The following is an 18,491-nucleotide window of genomic DNA, read 5'->3' as shown; positions in this document are numbered from 1 at the left end:
CCTGGGAAGCTGGCAGGTCCAGAAGAGCAAGGTGCTCTATTTTAGCTCAAAGCTCAGAGGAATCTTCCCCACTCCTCGTCACATTTTGAACTTTCCTTACTTTTCAGGGTGAGCAAAGCATGTTCAAATAATCATATGGAGAAAAAAAAGAAAGACATAAGTGGAAGTCTGTGTAAACATAGGATTGAACTGAGATAAGATTTTGCATTCTATGCCTATTTCATATCAAAGGAAAGAATTGTAAGCTCTTGATCATTATGTACCAATTATTGTTTGATTTTTTACTAATAGACACCAATAAATCAAAGGATAGAACAAATTTATTATTAGTTCATCTGTTTGACTAGCAAATGGATTTTGAAAATTGGAGTACTTGGAGTCCTGGTTTTCTTCTGAGGCAATTCACTGGTCTCTCTTTTTTTTCCAATTTTCAGGCTTTAATTAATTATTTTTCACAACTTGGGGTAGTTTTGCCTAGTTTCTTTGCAATTCTTTCTTGTTATTTTGCTTTTCTATATGTGGGATTGGTTTTGTTTTTTTTGTTTGTTGTATGTTTGTGTGAGCTGGTAAAAGTCCTAGATTAAAAGTATGTTAAATTGTGGCTCTCATCAAGCTGGTTAGCAGTTTTTTTGGTTGTTTCTCTTCCCTCCCCCACCTTTAGCAAAGAGACCATTGGAAAAATAACTTACTTGAATGTCTGCGTATTAGGAAGACAATAAGAAAAAAAGTCTAATTGAAGTGAGGGGGCCATGAAGACAGGTTTGGTCTCTGGGCTTTTGATCAGCCCAAATTTATGTAAGGAATGGAATTTAGTCTGCTTGCTGACTCAAGTCAGAATGTTAGAGAAGATTATTAGTCTTTCAGAATACTCTTCTCTCTGCCTCTGAAAAATAGAAGAGAGATATATTTCTAGCACCCAAACAGTAAAGCAGCTCTGTCAAAAGAAGTCACACTAAGCACTGCAGTGCAGAGCAAAAACCCTGAGCTATCTCTAAAATTGTGTATGTGTTTGTTCCAGTTGAGGTGGCACTCACTGTATGTAGATAGGGCTGCTGAATCAAAATTATTGTGTAGTCACTGTGAACATTACTTCCTTGTTATAGTTTGAGCCTTTGGGGGGGTGAGCTAGCTAGCTGTTTTAATTCATACATGAATAGAAGCCTCTAGGTCAGAAACTTTGCCCTATACTTCACTGCATGTTGACATGCACAGAAACTTCCTTTATGGTCTTCTAATCCAAGTCTCCACCAATGGCAGCATATTAGAAAGCATTAAGATTTTCTTTTTTCACTATTTCCACATTTCCTGCCCTTGCCTCCAGGATCAATAGAATAGTATTCAAAAGCAGAAATTGAAATCTGGCAGTAGTTGCTCTGACCCAGACTGGATCATTTGAGGGGACAACTTGTGTGATCTGGGTGCAGTCTCTAAACCTATGTCTGGTCTTTTTCAATGCGCTGAGGTGTGACCCAGGGTCTTAGTCCACCCAATCCTATCAGATTACTTTTACATGTATACCAACAAGTGTCTTGTGTGGAAAACTAGGGACCAGGAGAAACACTGGTGTGTGTCTGAGTTGACAAAATGGGCCTTGACACAGTAATTGGTGAATTCTCCCAGCTCTGTTAGATCGAGTAGATGCAGTATGTGAGATCATCAGCTAGAATGGAATAGCCAGTTTATAAAGCCTTCAGTGTTGGCAGAGAGCAGTTGAGTAGAGCTCCCCCCTTCAGCTCTTTGAAAAGAGATTTGTGGATGATTTCCAGTGCTGTCACAGTGCTGTAATGGTATCAATGTAGCAGAGTGTGATCGAGAGCTTCTCTAAATCCCATTACTTTCCTTAAAAAAAAAAAAAATTGCACAGATGGAAAAGATTAATGAGCTTATCCTTTGCTAGTTGAACTGCATTTAAGAACATAGTACAGTATTTTTCTGTTTTATGGATTATTTGGCATATATTTGGAAATAAGAGGCATTTTCTCTTTTATTTGAACATCCGTGCTTCAGCAAAAGTAATTGTGACTGAAGTGTATGTGTCTGCTCTTCCAAAGAAGTGACCCTATCTAGTAGGTTATGGGAGGCATATACAGCCATATGAGCTGAGACAGGTAGGGCTGATTCTGCATCAATAATCAAGGAGAGAAGCACATCTTAAGTATCCCTCTGTCAGAAGAGGGGTGGTCAAGGTCTCGGGGAGGGTGGTGAGGTCAGAGGACTTACATGGGAAAGGCTGTAAGAGAATAACCAGAGTCTCTGGGAGAAAGGGAAAAGAATGAATATGATAACGCCTTGTATAGTCCTGAAACTTATCTCTGCCCACAAACCTGCAGCTGTTCAAGATAGGGGCTGTCTCTTTCTCTTTGTTTGCACTAAGCATGATAACGCAAGATCCTGATTAGTCTGTCTGGGCGTTGCAGCATATAAGTAATGAGAGGATTGATTCTTCTCAGTGTGCTTCTGTTTATAGTAAAACACACTGTCAGTCAAGAAATGATGTTCTCTTTTAATTTTGCAGCTGCTTGTGGAGGACTCCTGACAAAGCTAAATGGGACCATAACCACACCAGGGTGGCCAAAAGAGTATCCTCCAAACAAAAACTGTGTGTGGCAGGTGGTTGCCCCAACGCAATACCGTATTTCAATGAAGTTTGAGTTTTTTGAGTTAGAAGGGAATGAAGTAAGTAACCGTGAACAAAGAGCTGCACAATCTGTTACGTGCTAAATGGTTTCACAAGCATTCGAAAATAGATATTGTCTTATAAAACCCTTGCTTGACCTTTCATATGCTGACAATAAGCATGGATATTCTTGTTTTCGTTTTGGGACTGTTTCTGGATTCTTTCAAAACAAACATGGAAAGAATAGCTCTCTTTTACATATCATCTAAATGTATATGTATTACAAGAAATTTTAAAAAATGTTCTCTGCTGAGTCTCAGATGACTTTTTTATCAACAAAATAAAACAGAGCAAATGGGGCTGAAGCATATTGGAAAGAATTCAAGAGAAGAAAATCTGGAAAAACCAAATCATCTTTACAGACTGACTACAAACAATACACATAAGCTGTGGTTAGTGATGGAGTGAGGGAGCATTTAAATCACTTACAAGTATCTCACTGGGGAAACATTTTGAAACTAGCAGTACCAGAAACAAGCCATAACAGAACAGCAGCAGTTTTTGAGCTGTGCAGCCCCCAGAGGCATGGGGTATCTTCTGCCCAGGTAGGAGGAGGAACAGGGCAGAGCCCTCCATGTGCTAAAGGATGCTCCTTACAGCTTTAAACAAAGTGATGGGGGTTGCAGTGCTTTTTGGATGAGAAACAGTAAAATGTGGGTTTCAACATCCTTTTCAGCTTTTGTTCTGCTTCATAGGCAATTCTCTGTCATATCCTTGAATTCCCTTACCACACTCCAGCCATAACATGCTCTAACCACTGAGTTTATATGCACATTCTTTACATGGCATTACGAACACAAATCGCAGGATGTTATTTCTGTGTGAATAAATTTGTAGTGATATGTTTAGTATAAAGATGTCCCACCTTTTGGGCAGAGGTATTTGAAGGGACAAAAGCTGGAGTTTAATTTATAACTTAGAACCAAACTAGCCATGGCTTCGCCAAAATACTTCAATATTATTTACAGAGGCAGAAATGTGAGATATTTTTCTCCCATAATTTTTTGGAGTGGGTTCTTAAGTCCATGAAATTCCAGTTTTCAATGATATATGCATTACACTCATGTCCTGTAATCGTTATTACTTAACTGCAAGGAATGTAATAAAAGCTTAAAAGTCCAAAAGAATTAAAATTTATTACCATTTGAACAAGTCATAAAACCTTTTTCTTGCTCTTTCTTGGTACATGAGCAAGATTTGCAAGGAAAACACCTGGCATGTAATGAAGTTAAATCACTTTTCTAGGGTCATAAAAAACAGGTAACATAAGCAGATAGAAAAATTCTAAATGTGTTTCAACAATCAGAACTGGTGTTTGATAATTTCATATGCTACTTAATCTCGGCTTCATACTGTTAAATAGTACTAAAGATAGATGCCTGTAAATCAGAAGAAACATATAATATCTGGAAAATTCTAATATATGGTCTGAGTGCAGATATAAAATGTATACATTTATCAAGGACTCTATTTTTTTAATTTGTTATTGGAGTTCCATGTAGGACCAAGTTTAATATGTCTTTTACACAATTACAATTTTAATATTTTACATTCACATTGTGCAGTTTAACTTGTAAATTTTTTTCAGCAGTTTAGGATAGAGTAAGTTAGGCTGATCTGAACTTATATTTGATTTCTGGTCTAAAGCTATGCAACCATAAAAACTCACCACTATTATATTGCTGAAATTGGTGGGATTTATCAACGTAGTGAGCTATATTTGAAAATCACATGCATTATTATAATTATATTTTCCAATTAATATAGATCAACATGTGGCAGTAACTCAAGTTTTTGAATCTTTGTGTTATTTATACTGTACAGAAAGAGTTTCAACTGAATTAGTCACTTTTTAACTGTGCCACATATGAAAATTCTTCCGATAACAATAAAAGTTTCATCTATATCTTCAATGTATTACATTAAAACCAACTGGAAATTATTACAATTTTTCATCGAGAGAACAACAAAGGCCAAAACATCCTTTTCTGTTGTTCCCTTCTAGCTCCCCTGACACTTTTTTTTACTAGAAATTGCAATCTTTCAAACATGACTTGGATTTAATGGACCAATATAAGCTCTGTATGAATCCTCCTGGCCAATGTTGTCTCTTAGGCTATTAAGTGCGGACAACTGAGACATTTTTGATTAAATGATTGATAGTTGAGCCTAAGAAGCTTAGAAGTTTTTGGGTGGATGGCTTTAAGTTGACCAAGGGATTATGCGTTGAAAGTATTATCATGAGAAATAGGCCTTGCATAAAGCTTTTTTAAACATTATATTACTTTATTGTTAACCTTTTAATGAAAATGGCATGCATCCTGTTCCAAATTACGGCTATGCTACTGCTGATGAAAGTTACATGGTTTTAACAGTGGAAATATTGATATTTGGAAATAAATTAATATATCTTAAATACATAATGATGAAAACTTACTTTGTAAGTTTCTTGGTGGAAATTAATATTTTAAAAAATTAAAATTTAAAAAAAATCATTGAGATGCAAGCGGTAGAAGGTTTGTAGGTTTGAGGTATGTGGCTTATAGCATGCAGATAGGTATAATTTTTAGAATGAATATTTTTAGGTTTACTGGCATTGGAATGTTTGCTTTTTAAATTAAGTGGAAATGCTTCTAAGCATCTTGAAATTTTGATACTAAACACAGGTAAGAATCTATAAAAATATAAGTTTGAATGTAATTCATAGTATAGCTATGTGTTAGTGGCCTTAAAATATTTTTCCCTAAAATCAACAAACATAAGACTTTAAAAATGCTGTCAGAATCAGGAGAAAGCGAAGAAGGATATTGTTAATTTATTATTTAGCAGCAATCAGAATTCTGGCATTTCTAAATGGCTTCATGCTTTTATTTTGATTAGGCAAATATTTTTTCTGTCTTTCTTTTCTCAGGTTTGCAAGTACGATTATGTGGAGATTCGCAGTGGCCTTTCTTCTGATTCCAAACTGCACGGTAAATTCTGCGGTACAGAAGTGCCTGAAGTTATCACCTCTCAGTACAACAACATGAGAATTGAGTTTCGGTCTGACAACACTGTCTCAAAAAAAGGCTTCAAGGCACACTTCTTCTCAGGTATAGAAAAGTACCCCTGTATACCTGTAAGTGCCTCTGGGTGTCCATTGTCTAGGTGGAGCAACCACAATTTTGGTATGAAAATGAGTGGCTTCTTTGCTTATGGTTTTCCTGATAGTTTTGAATTATTTTCATTTACATGAACAGAAACCACTCTCCTGTCTAAAAATACCATTCTGAATTGTAATGTCTGTAGAAAATGTATGGAACATATCTATATGTACTTAAATAACAGGAGAAGGAAGTAAACTTTACGAGATACGGAGGACAAAAGAAAGTTTACTGTATTTTTACATTTTTATTAGATGCCTTTTATTCTAAGTTTTGTTGCTATTCTTTTCAAATCCCAGTTGTAAAGTGATACGAATTGCACACTGTGTACACTTGTATTTTTTCTACTCAAGTCTCTTAATATATTCCATTTGTTGGGAAATTACCACTTTGTGGTACAACATTTGTTTAGCATTATGGGTACATCTGTGCCAAACTTTGCACTTCTTAATGTTTTGCAGAAGAACAGGGTTTAAGATCTTGATCTTGCAAGAGAACGGTGTCTTTTTATTTATGAGTGTAATTTTACTGAGGGAGATCAGAGCGGTGGAAGTTTATATCATTGAGGACTTACACTGTTGAATAAAGTTACACATGAGTGAAGCTGCAGAGGTGAGGAAGTATTTGCTCAAGAGTGGCCTCTGCAGTTACCCACTGAGACTGGAATATTGAAATCTGGCTCTGGCAGGAGACCGCTTGGTGTTTGTGGTAAAAGTTTGCTTTGTGTTTTTCCTGTGTGTTTACACACACACATAGGGATAGGTACCTTACCTTGTGTAAAACAGCACAAAACACCAGTCCCACCTACCCACCTCCCTAAGCCAGATGTCAAACAGAAGAATTTGGGAGTTGAATTATGCTCCAGATTTTTTGATAGCAATGAAAAATCTGAATCTGGAGAATCCTGATTGTACTTAGCATGTAGTAAAATATACTACCATTATTAGCATTTGCTTGCTTAAAATATTTTATCAAAAACTGAAATGAACTGGTATTTCATTGGTTAATGTTAATAAGTAATAAATATGACTAACAAGAGTCTATTTAATGGGTAAGGGATGTGGTTTGGAAAGTGAAAAAATATCTACCAAGGCAAACAGTTTAGACTTTCAGTTTAGATTGTCTTATTGGGACTATTTTGACGCTTTTATTAAGCAACCACAAAAGATGAAAAAAGGTGTTTTGTCACAAAGTCATAACAAATCTTTGATCTCTTTTAAGCATATCTCTTTCCTAGTAATCACATTTCTCTGGTCATAATCTTCCAAAGATCCATCTTTATCCATAGTAACACTTTACTTTTAAATTTATGATTTACATTAGCAAGAAGTGTTCAAAGTTTACTCATTATTTGTAGTAAATACATATGGGCACACAACAGAGCTTCCTCCTAGAAGCACACAATCAGTCATTTTATGTAGGTCTAGTTGTGCCAGCAGGAATTGTCACATACTTGGACTTTTTACAGGAATAAATATTGACATGTTTAAGTTCTAAAAACTGCAAATGAAGTTTTTTAAGTCTTTTTAAGATCTTAGAGATATTTCAGATAAGACTGGCAATGATAGCATAGTAATTTATGTAAGCTCTGTGGTTCAGAAGTTGTGTTTTCTGGACATCCTGGTCATTTATACATCTATAGTCAGTTAAATTTTGGTTTTCGTTAAAGTAATAGTTCATCTTCACATACGTATTTTTTCATTTTGCTCAAGTGACCTTTTGTAAATGTGTGGTTTCCACCAATGCTGTGTCTTGGGGAAAGACTAGAGGTATCTAGTGACCATGACTAAAGATCATGGATTACAAAGCATCAGGTTGTAATTCTTCAGAACTAGTATTTCCCTTGCGTATTTCAGTTCTGAATGAAATGTTCTTATCTTTCCCTCACAAAGTAATTGAAAAAAGAAACGTTTAAGTGATGTCATTGATCACTGAATAAATTCTTTAGTCAGGGATAGTTTTGAACTAATGGGTTTTTTAATGAATAGAAATGTGTGATGGGTCCCAGATATAGTATGTATCTAATTCCATTCAAGAAAAAAAAAGATAGTTTGATATAAAAAGTCTTTGAATCTGTAAGTATATAAATTTACTGAGTGCTTCATAATGCATTCCTGCCAGCATTTCATATGAGTTCAAACATATGAATATAATATGAGTATTTTATTTTTATTATTTCTCAATTATCTTCCTTTTGTTCTAATTTCTATCAGATTCCATTCTTTTATGTCATCTGGCTTTCCCTGTTTGACAATGTCTTCTGATTAAAACAGAAATTTTGTAATGCTTGAGACAAATTAAAATTTGGAACTTAAAGTATCTAAAAACATGTCATCTCCAAATAATTAATCAGACATCTTAGGACTGTCAGAGAACACTGTTACCTTCTTATCTCTGAATTCCTTAATATGGGCGTAATGTGCTATTGATCTGTCAATGAAGAACAGACATGAGACTTCAAGTACTTTGACTTTTGGGAGTCGATGACATAATTTTTCACCTGATGAAGTGTTGGGGTTTTGCCTGTTTATATGTATATTAATCTTCAGAATACAATAATTTTAGAATGATGTCTGAGTAGAAACACTTAGACAGTTGATTGCAGGCATTTGCCAATTTTATTAATTAAATCACAGTAGATGTGTAAGCACTTAGTTATTAAGACTTGCATGATGAAAAAAATTTAATGAGTAAAGCACTTCATCTTGCACTCTATTCACTAGTAAATGGTATATGCAATGTGCAGCAAGATAGAAAGTGGATAAGTTAAATTAGCGTGAAGATTAGGAACTGAAGAATGTTCCTCAAGCACTGCCAAAGAACTACCCTTTTCTTCAGCAACTCTTTTGGCATTGAATTCTTCACCACAGCTAGAGATGAGAAAGCATGGCCCAGCTCCAGCTTAGACGACAGAAAGCAGTTTTTGGGTAGTTGAAACCTGCTGTGATAAACTGTGAAAGCAAACAGTGACATAGGGCAACAGATGACCTGCATTAGGAAGGTATTTATGTTGATACAAGACAACATGTAATTATATTTTTGGCTGTAAAATAGTGTTAACAGCCAGACAGGTTCTACTGGAAAGTGAGAAAAAATTTTTTCAGCATTCTGTAAAATTTACATTTGATGGGACAGTTCTGAGGAAAACTCAGTTAGGAGTCTCTGCAGGGATCTAGCTGATCTACAGAGACTCTATTGTATATTTTAGAATCAAGTTTCTTGGATAGAGAGAGGAAGCTTAGGATGTCACTACATATTATTTTTTAAAAAAACTTTTGTTAAATCTTCTTGGAATTGGGTATTAGGCTTCTAAACAAAAAAACCTTCAAATAATTAGGTTTTTATTCTTCTCCCTCTTTCTTCTATCCTCCTCTGTCTTCCTGCTTTTGTTATAAGACCATGACCTAGGAGTAAGTCCCTGCAGGACTCCGCACACTGCTGGGTCTGTAAGACTAGAGAAGTATTAAATAACCCCAAAAAGATAATAATAATATATATATATTTAAATACCCTTGTTTTTTTCCCAGTGATCTTTCTGAGAAGATAACCTAAGGATTAGTCATAGTTTGACATTAAACTTTAGATGCTCCTGCTTCCATTTATCATAAGTTTCAGACTTCAGTGTTTTAAATGACCATGATTGATTTTTTTGTATAAACATTCAAAATATACATGCGTTTTGATGTAATGTAGAAATGAAGTTTGTTGGAACACCTTTTCTTGGGCGGTGATTCATTCAGCAGTTAAAAAGAGAAAGCTAGAATGTTTCTAGCCTTGAACACAAACTCATCTCTGGTGCCATCCCGGTACATTTTTTTCCACAGACAAGAAAGCTGCCTGCAAAGAGAAAATTTTTGTTTTTGAATCTTGCAAGGACTTGATACAGGTCCCTTCAGGCCGAGTACATATTATTCACAGACTGGTGGCCTCTGAGGATCTCAGAGGTACGACCATTTGTCCTCAGAATGATTCAATCTATTATTTTCTTGAGAATGGATCTTTCCTTCTTCTGAGTACTGAAATGAGAAAAGAAGGAAAGTATCCATTCAAAATTGGGGGGACTCATTTCCATCTGTCAGCATAACAAATGGCTTTGTTTTTACATGGCAAAACATTTGTTCTTGTAACTAATACAGACTAATTGTTTTGGGGTTTTTTTCACAAATTTTTAAACTGGGCAATCAATTTGACAGAAAGTCTGTTCTCAATTATGAAGTGTGAGGAAGGCTTGTTCAACAGTTGCATCCTTGATTAACTATGTGCAAGTAATTATTGTAGTTCAAATGGGTTCCAAAACTTCTCCTTTCTACCTTCTGTCCATTATTTTATTTCTGAGGACATTCAACATGGGACTATTTGCTTATGCACTTGTCTCTTAGGAGATTATTTTCTAGAATATAAACATATCTAATGTTAAAATACTTTTCAGTGTTTTCACAGAGTTTGGTGGATGGTGAAAATGGACAGGGCTTTTATTTAAAATTTGTGTACCTGCTCTGTACTTGAAAGCCTAACTTGAATGCATTTTGAGCTTGCCTTCCTTTTATTTTGTTATTCTGGTGGAAAATTAGAAACTAATGCTTGGAAGGGAAATATGGAAGACTTTTGTTCATATAAGTTCTAATTTCTCAGTTGCTTGTTACTTTTCTTCACTTGTAATGTGGAATTAATTTATGATAGTGCTTGCTTTTGCAAAATTATGAATTTCGTTCGAAATGGCGTAAATTGGCTACCTCTGTTAGGGACTCGCTTTGCAAGGTGCATAAATAGTGTATTGTGGAGCTTCTATGCTTTCATCATCAAAATAACAAGTAGTATCTCTTTGAATGTATGGTTCCAAGAGGTATCTATGTTTTCAACTGTTTCTTAACTATCAGATCTGTTCACACTTGCAGAAAGCTTCCAGAAACTTTCAGTGCAAACAGATTTGAGATTTAAAGTACAAAATGCAGTGGATGCTTGGGTTTGACTTGCAGAATTTACCTGTAAATGCACTTTATCATCTTGTAATATAAGTAGAAGCTGATTTTTGTGGAAAGATCTGCAAGTCAACAGGTCAAGTGCTGAATAAGTTTTGGCAGAGGAAGATTGTGTGTATGCAATTACAATGTGAGCTTTCTTTGGTGCGTTGCTGAATATGAGCATCAGAAAGGGCAGGGGAAAAAAAACATGAGTAAGACAATGAAAAGAGACTTAAATTATCCACAGTGGTTTCTAATCTATAGAAATTCTTGTTGTACCTGCTGAAGTCTGAAATATCATGTTGCCTTGTTTGGAGATAACGTTAACTGCTGCTTTCCAAGGTAAATAAGAGTGAAGGGGGTAAATGCTCTGCATTCCAACCCGCAACAACCAGACCTCTGGGATGATCAGAATTCCTTTACTTTTTTCTCCTGTCTTTTGCATGTTGAAATGGCACATTTAGTAAAATACAAGGGAAGTTTAATATGTATGTGTTTAATATATATATATATATTTATATGCATATATTTTTATATCTAAGAATGTATACATGTGGGTATGTGTATACATTTATAGTTATATAAATGTGCACCCATATATGCATGTATGTGTATGTACATGTCAGGGGCAGTCTGCCTCTTTTAAAGGGACCAGCCTCACCTAAAACAAGAACAGCTGAATGACATAGAAGCGTGGCAGCTGAGGCCTCTTGCTATAATGACAGCCTGTTAATCTAGTTTGGCTTTTGTCCATGCAATGAATTTGAAGCTCTTTAATGCAGGTCATATTTCCTCAACTACTCTCTGCTTTATTTCTAACACACTAAAAGCTCTTTTGAAGGATTATATGTTAATAAACAGAACTGCATGCTATACTGTAGCTCTTGAACTAACTAATGCCAATTTCTTTTTTTTCAATGAAATGTTTTTCTTTTTGTGATGTTCTATAATGTCCAGATTCATTGGAAGTAAAGCACACTGTCACTCTGCTGAGGAAAAAAGCTCAACTTATTAGAATAATTTTTGTGAAATCTTTCTCTTCTTACATGTTTAATGTTAGAAGTTGAAGTCTTTTTTGATCTATATGTTTCTTTCAAGATACCACCATTAAATTGTGGAATTTGCACAAAGCTGGAATAATTTGTGTTATCCATAAACTACGCTGCCATTTTTTTGCTAAAATAAAACTGGATATTTATGAAACTTTTACCAGCTAGACCACGTGAAAGAGTAAAAGCTGGTGAATCTCATACCTCCTTTGAACTAGCTTGTTTGTTCTTCTCCCTTAGGAGCTAATGCCCATTTCCTAGAAATATGAGACAGGCTCTTTGTACCACAGTGCAAGGCTGTAGGCTGAGCAAAGAGTGACTAGAACTAAGGCATCACAGAAGTGCCTTACTGGGAAGAGTGACTGTGCTGTAGCTTATCCTGTTCTGGCCTCTGGCTCCTTGCTCCTCCCAAGGTCTGCTGGGAGCTGTGTGCTCACCTGAGCTTGTTGTGTATTTTATAGACAAGGATGAGTGTTCGAAGGACAATGGTGGCTGCCAGCACGAGTGCATCAACACAGTGGGAAGCTATGTCTGCCAGTGCCGGAATGGTTTTGTGCTGCACGAAAATAAACACGACTGTAAGGAAGGTGAGTAGGAAGGCGTTGGAGTGTTTGGTTACATGTCTGTTTTGCAGAAAGCTTTCTGCAGCTCTCCTTTCAAACAAAATAAAGGAAAAAAGTTCTGGCTAATGGGGTTTTAGACGTTTGGGCTTAAGAACTACAACATCCCTCCCCTTTCCCATCCCCTCCATCCCCAGAATTTGCATGGCCTGAGTTCAAGGTCCACAGGAATGAAGTTTGGAAAACTTGGGATCGTTGGCACGGAGTGCTTCTCTCAATAGTTCTGTGAAGTGGAGAATATTTAAAGCTCTGATAAAGTAATTATCTAAGGCTGTATTAAACACAAGGGTAGAATTTCTGGAGAGAAGCCTGGTAAAGTTGTGATTTACTGCTATCAGTAGCAGTTAGTTTTCTCACAGCCAGGTTGAAACCATATCTACCCTTTTTGGGTTTGTTTTAGGAAACATATTTCGACAATCTAAGTTCCAGTCAAAGCCCTTTGCATCTTTCTTCCTCTTGACTCTCTCAAGGTGTGGCTACCTTCAAGAAAATAATAGGCTTTAGTAGAACTTCAGTTCTCTGCAAATGAACCTCAAGTGTGCAATATCATGTGTGCTGCTGTGATGTCTCAGTGTTTTCTAGAATGGATTTAATCTGAGAGTACGGACATGCCCTTTATGAACCATTTGCATTTTCACTGGTTTTGGAATGCTACTTGCCTACCCTAAAAGGTTTTTTTGAAATAATTCTCTGATATTTAGAAAGCAATTTGAGATTGTTAAAACTAAATACAAAAATGCTTTCTTTTAGTTCTATGTACTAGTGGTTTAGTTGCAAAGTCAGTGACTAAGCTGTTCTTTGTACATACTCACAGTTTAGTCTTTGCTGTTCTCAAATTGTGTATAGGTATACTTAGAAACTATGGCTTACAAATCAAATAGATTGCTCTGTAGCTGCAATGAAAATTACCAAGAAGAGAAAAAAAATAAATTGTTTGAGAAATTTCTTTTGAAGTTGGAGTAGTGAGACTTTTCATATGGATTTACACACTTACTTGTATGTAGGATGGGGGAATAGGAAAATGTTTTATTGACTTTTAATAATTATCTTATGTTTATTCCTACATAAGACTTTTTCTGAAAAAACAAAAAAAAACCCAACAAAAAACCATCCATTGTAAACAGCAGTGTATGTTTCACAGCAATCCATAAAAAAACATGGGGGGTTAATGCTCTAAGTACATGCCTGAGGGGAAGAACGTGACTCTGAAAAGCATGTTTGCCTATCTTCCTAAAGTTCCTTTCCACTGAGTGGCTGCCCTGACAAAAAATAGCACTTTTTTGACTACCTCTGAATGCAGACCCCTCAGACTAACTGATGCTATCACTGTTGGCATAGCTGAGTGTGAACAGAAGATCCACAGTCCCAATGGCATCATCACGAGTCCCAACTGGCCTGACAAGTATCCCAGCAGGAAGGAGTGCACATGGGAAATCAGTGCCACCCCTGGGCAGAGGGTCAAACTGGTGAGTCTCTGCCTTCTCTTCCTTTTTAGCTTTTCTTCTGTCAAATCAGCTTATCAAATGACTTTTCAATGATATGAAATTGTTACTAAACTTTACTGTCAGTTTGCATCCCAGAGGTAAACTCTTTTAAAAGCTTGCTGACTTCTGTCCAATTCTGGCCAACAGGGACTACTCAATATCATAGAGTTGTGATTTAGGTTTATGGTGACTGGAAATACTCTGTCCAGCAAAGGCAGGAGGAACACTTTCCTCCTGTCAGACCTTACTATAACATTCTTGCAACTCATAAAACTTGTGCAAAGCTTTGGCAAATGTGGCAGAGGCCACTAACACAAATTCCAATATATAGAAAAAGCAAAATTTTGAGTTATGAACAGTCCTCTACACAGACTTTTTCCTGTTTGTTTTTTTTTTGTTTTGTTTTTGTTTTTGTTTTTGTTTTTGTTTTTGGTTTTTTTGTTTTGTTTTGTTTTGTTTTGTTTTGTTTTGTTTTGGTGGGTTTTTTTTGGTTTGTTTTTTTTTTGAGGAGGAAAAAAGACACAGAAACCCTGAGAATCTGAATTTCTCATTTAAAAGTGGTTTTGAATTTTAACGTAAGTAGAAGCGCAGCCCGGAGTAGATTTGTGAATTCTGTGTCCAGCTGGCTGGGAACAGTGCTGGTGTCCAAAGACTGGCCTAGCAGAGCTTAGATAACTTTGCAGGTTTACTGAGGTTATGTAGCCTCTATATGAGGCCAAAGGCACAGTCCTGCCCATGGGGGTTTTGCTTTGAGCTCAGCCTCAGTATATCTTCAGCAGCTTACTTGAAGGACAGCTGCAAAAAAAGCTGGCCTTACTTATATTCAAAATTCATGAATTGATTTTTCAACTGTTTTGGAGCAAATAAAGTTAAGGAGAAAGATGTCTCTGCTTCAGAGGTAGAAGAAATAGCCAACACTCGTGCAAGGATGAAAGGTATATTGTAATCTCATGACTACTCGCCTTAGCCAAATCCTAACCCTTTGTCCTGGTTTTGGCTAGGGTAGAATTAATTTTATTCACAGTGGCTGGTATGGGCCTGTGTTTTGGATTTGTGCTGCACAGTATGGATAATACAGAGATGTTTTTGTTGTTGCTAAGTAGGGCTTACACAGAACCAAGGCTTTTTCTGCTGGCAGGAAGTTGGAGGTGCATGGGAGGTTGGGGGGAGACACAGCCAGGACAGGTGGCCCAAACTGACCACAGGGATATTCCAGACTACATGACATCATGCTCAGGATATCAAACCAGGGGAAGAAGGGGATGGTATTTGGAGTGATGGTGCTTGTCTTCCCAAGTAACCATTACACATGACAGGGCCCACATGATGGCTGAACACCTGCCTGCCCATGGGAAGCAGTGAATTCATTTCTTGTTTCGTTTTACTTGTGTGTGCAGCCTTTGCTTTCCCTATTAAAATGTCTTTATCTCAGCCCACAAGTTTTCTGTCTTTCACACTTCCAATTCTCTCCCCAGTCCTACTGATAGGGCAGTGAGAAAGCAACTGTGTGGGGCTTGACTGCTGCATGGGGTTAAACTATTCGTGTTGCTGGTGCTGGTGTGGGATTGTGTATTGATCCCTGTTCACCAAAAGTGCAACAGTTGAACTGTACTGGAGGGGGTGGCGGTGATGGAGAATGAGTGGTGTGCAGGCTCTGTCCATTCCAAGGGCGAAAAATAGGTTTCTAATTGAGGCAGCCTTCCTACTCCTGCTTCTGAGAAAATATTCTTCATCCTGGCTGAATAAACTAAAGCCAACCAGGTATAGGCATGTTACTGTAAAAGATTTTCCAGTACTTATACCCACAGCAGGCAAAATTCCAACATTCAGATATCTTAAGCAAAATATTCCATGGTCTACTTTACAAAGAAAAGCTTTTTTTAAATTGGTTTTTGCCAATGGAATTTGAAAAATGGGCAGAATTTCACTAGATAGAATTTTCAACAATATCTCCATGATTTAGAGTCTGAGATCTGCTCTTCTGTGCAAGCCAGTAGTGTCAATTACGAAAATCTGTGTGTACAATATCTTTAAGTTGTGTAGTACAGCAGGGTCCCATATCAATAATATTAATATCATAATTCCACAATGGACTGTTATTTCTTTCTCTCACACTGTATTTAAGTTTACTTTTCATAGTTCTCTTGTTCAAACTGAGCAAGAAGAGAATTGGTTACTTCATGGTAACAAACCGCATGAATTGTGAGGCTGTGCTTTCTGTTTTGAGAGGGGTGTGTCTATAGAAATTAATCTTTTGTTGTGATTGCCCTCACTCTGCTAACCAATGAAAAGTCTCTTCCTGAACAGGCTAAATTCAAGTATTTGTCACAATTAAGAAGCCTATTAAAAAAAAAAAAAAAAAGGATATGCACTTCCGAACTTTTAAATGAAGCAGGTAGATAAAGATGGCTTTGAAAATGCACATAGTAGAGAGACTGATTTTCATGAGCTAATCAGCCGGATGTTTATAAGAGACGGACATAAGTGTCCCATCCAGGCAGCTGTTCATAAGTGCCACCAGCACATCTACTCCATTGAGTGGTGTAGATAGAGAGGTCAGAAGCTATATGTAGCATTTCTGAGCACCATTCCAACTACGGACACAAATAACATGGGGTTAAAACAAGGAGTTAAAATACTGGGGTAAGATTTCAAAAGTATTTGTCCCAGGAAGAGAGTGTGATTTAATTATACTAGCAACTTTATTAGATCATTTGTGAACTCTGTTGGCAGCAACTATTCAGTTATGTTTAACTTTAAGGGAAGTTTGTGTCAGTTCTCCTCTTTCAAACCTGCAAGGAACTGGCTGATTTTTAAAAAATGGAGACTGTCTTTGGGTGTTTCAAAATATCATGCATTTTGAGATTTTAAAAGACTGCATATTAAGATCTGATTTTCCTTTAAAAAGCAAATTCCTTGCATTCTCTTTAGAAATTGCTAGAATCGATTGTTATACCCACAACAGATTTAGGATTTTTTCTGGTCATGTTTGAGGGACACAATATAACTGTGCTGTGTACTGTGTACACAGTATGTACTGTGCTTCTGCAGGCTTAGGAATCCCAGTGAGAAGTCAAATATTAAAAATATTAGGTGTGTCTTACAGTTCATAGTGAGGTAGGATTCCTGGAGAGTGTTGGTTTTGTTGGGAGTTTTCTCATGCTGGTGAGAAGGGAACAAAACAGATACAATTTTCCTCTAAAAGAAAATGAGTTTCTGCAGGCTGCTCTTGGATCATGCCTATTGCTCCCATTGATTCCATGTTGGCTTGACTCAATACTGTGTTTAACTCACTCCCTTACTGAGAGTTAGTCTCTCAGTTTTCTGGGGTTTTCTTAATCCATCAGATTTTATTTGGGTATAAATGACAACACAGAGTTGGCATCATAAAAGTAGGATAGCTGACCACAATTTAAGAGCAGCAGGAGTGACTGCTGTACAGCTGTTTTCATTGCCTCTGCAGTTTCAGTCCCTTAATGTAACCCCCAAACTTTTACAGTGAAATGAACCTGCATGCACTGCATCACACAGCTCTCCACAAAAAGCAAGTGTTATTCTGAATATTCAAGTTCTCTGGGAAAAAGCTTTGTGTTAGCTCTGTATATATTCTTTAGGTCAGCTCTTGGTATAAACTACTGACGCATTTCACGCTCTCAGGATTCCACAGGTGATTTGGTAGGTCAGATTTGTTTTGGTGTGGAAAAGAGAATGCTTCATTGTGATATTTGTTCAGTATTTGATAGTTCCATTTTATTCCTTTTAATTATTGTTTCTTAATCCTATTCTGTTTGGGTTATGGAGTTTTGTTTGCGGCTTTCTGTTTTGGTGGGGCTTTTTATGAACAGTCAGCTACATGACTCCTCATGACAGCATGTGTACTTGGTGTTATATGCTATTTTGTTGAACAAAATAGATTTTGAATTTCACCTTAAATTGTAGGTTACTCTATACAAAATTCACAAAGATGTATATTGCCTTCACAATGTTTACATGAGGGGAAATTACCAGGTATTAAGTTTCAGGGTTGTTGTTGAAATTTAACCCTGGTCAAAAAGTCTTATCTGCAAAATCTTAGATGACCCCTTGAAATAAGTTTGTTTATATCATTCTAGTCTTGGAATACACTCCTCCATATCTGAAATGCAGGTGTTAGTTGTATGTGTGTTAACAGTTTCTGCCAGGCATGGCATAAACTTTTTGAAAATGCCTGAAATTTGTTCTAATGAGCAATTAACACAATTTTGTTATTTTTTGCAATGCTTTTGCTAGCAAAAATGTGACCTTAGCATAAAGGGTGAAACCTGAAACATCATTAAGTTGTAATAATAAAAAAATAGATTTCTAGGTAATAGATTAGAAAATAAAACTTTCATACCTAAACCTTCGTGTGGAAAAGTCATTCTCAGGGGGTTGTTTGCAGTGCAATGTAGGTTTTAAAAAAGGGTGGGGGAGGAGACATTATCTTTTGCAGATGTTGCAATCAATCCTCAACTATGAAAGGAAATACTAATTTCTGACTTTTTGCTGTTTTGAATGCTCTGTGAAATTTGGAATAAT

The 18,491-nt window shown here is 36.5% G+C and overlaps 1 protein-coding gene across 1 annotated transcript in view; it reads left to right on the top strand.

The window, feature by feature from the left end:
* The window catches only part of TLL1 (tolloid like 1), a 71,727-nt gene that overhangs the window by 43,760 nt on the left and 9,476 nt on the right, over positions 1-18,491 (top strand). Inside the window, exons 14-17 of the mRNA XM_066186025.1 lie at positions 2,516-2,676; positions 5,589-5,769; positions 12,292-12,417; positions 13,789-13,916. Of these exons, the coding sequence (XP_066042122.1) occupies positions 2,516-2,676; positions 5,589-5,769; positions 12,292-12,417; positions 13,789-13,916 (596 nt within the window). The remainder of the gene's footprint in view (positions 1-2,515; positions 2,677-5,588; positions 5,770-12,291; positions 12,418-13,788; positions 13,917-18,491) is intronic.

Source organism: Chamaea fasciata, unplaced genomic scaffold (genome assembly GCF_029207755.1).
Source record: "Chamaea fasciata isolate MVZ Bird 193981 ecotype frontalis unplaced genomic scaffold, bChaFas1.0.hap1 SCAF_6, whole genome shotgun sequence".
NCBI classification, from domain to species: Eukaryota; Metazoa; Chordata; class Aves; order Passeriformes; family Sylviidae; genus Chamaea; species Chamaea fasciata.
This window is presented reverse-complemented; position numbering and strand designations above follow the sequence as displayed.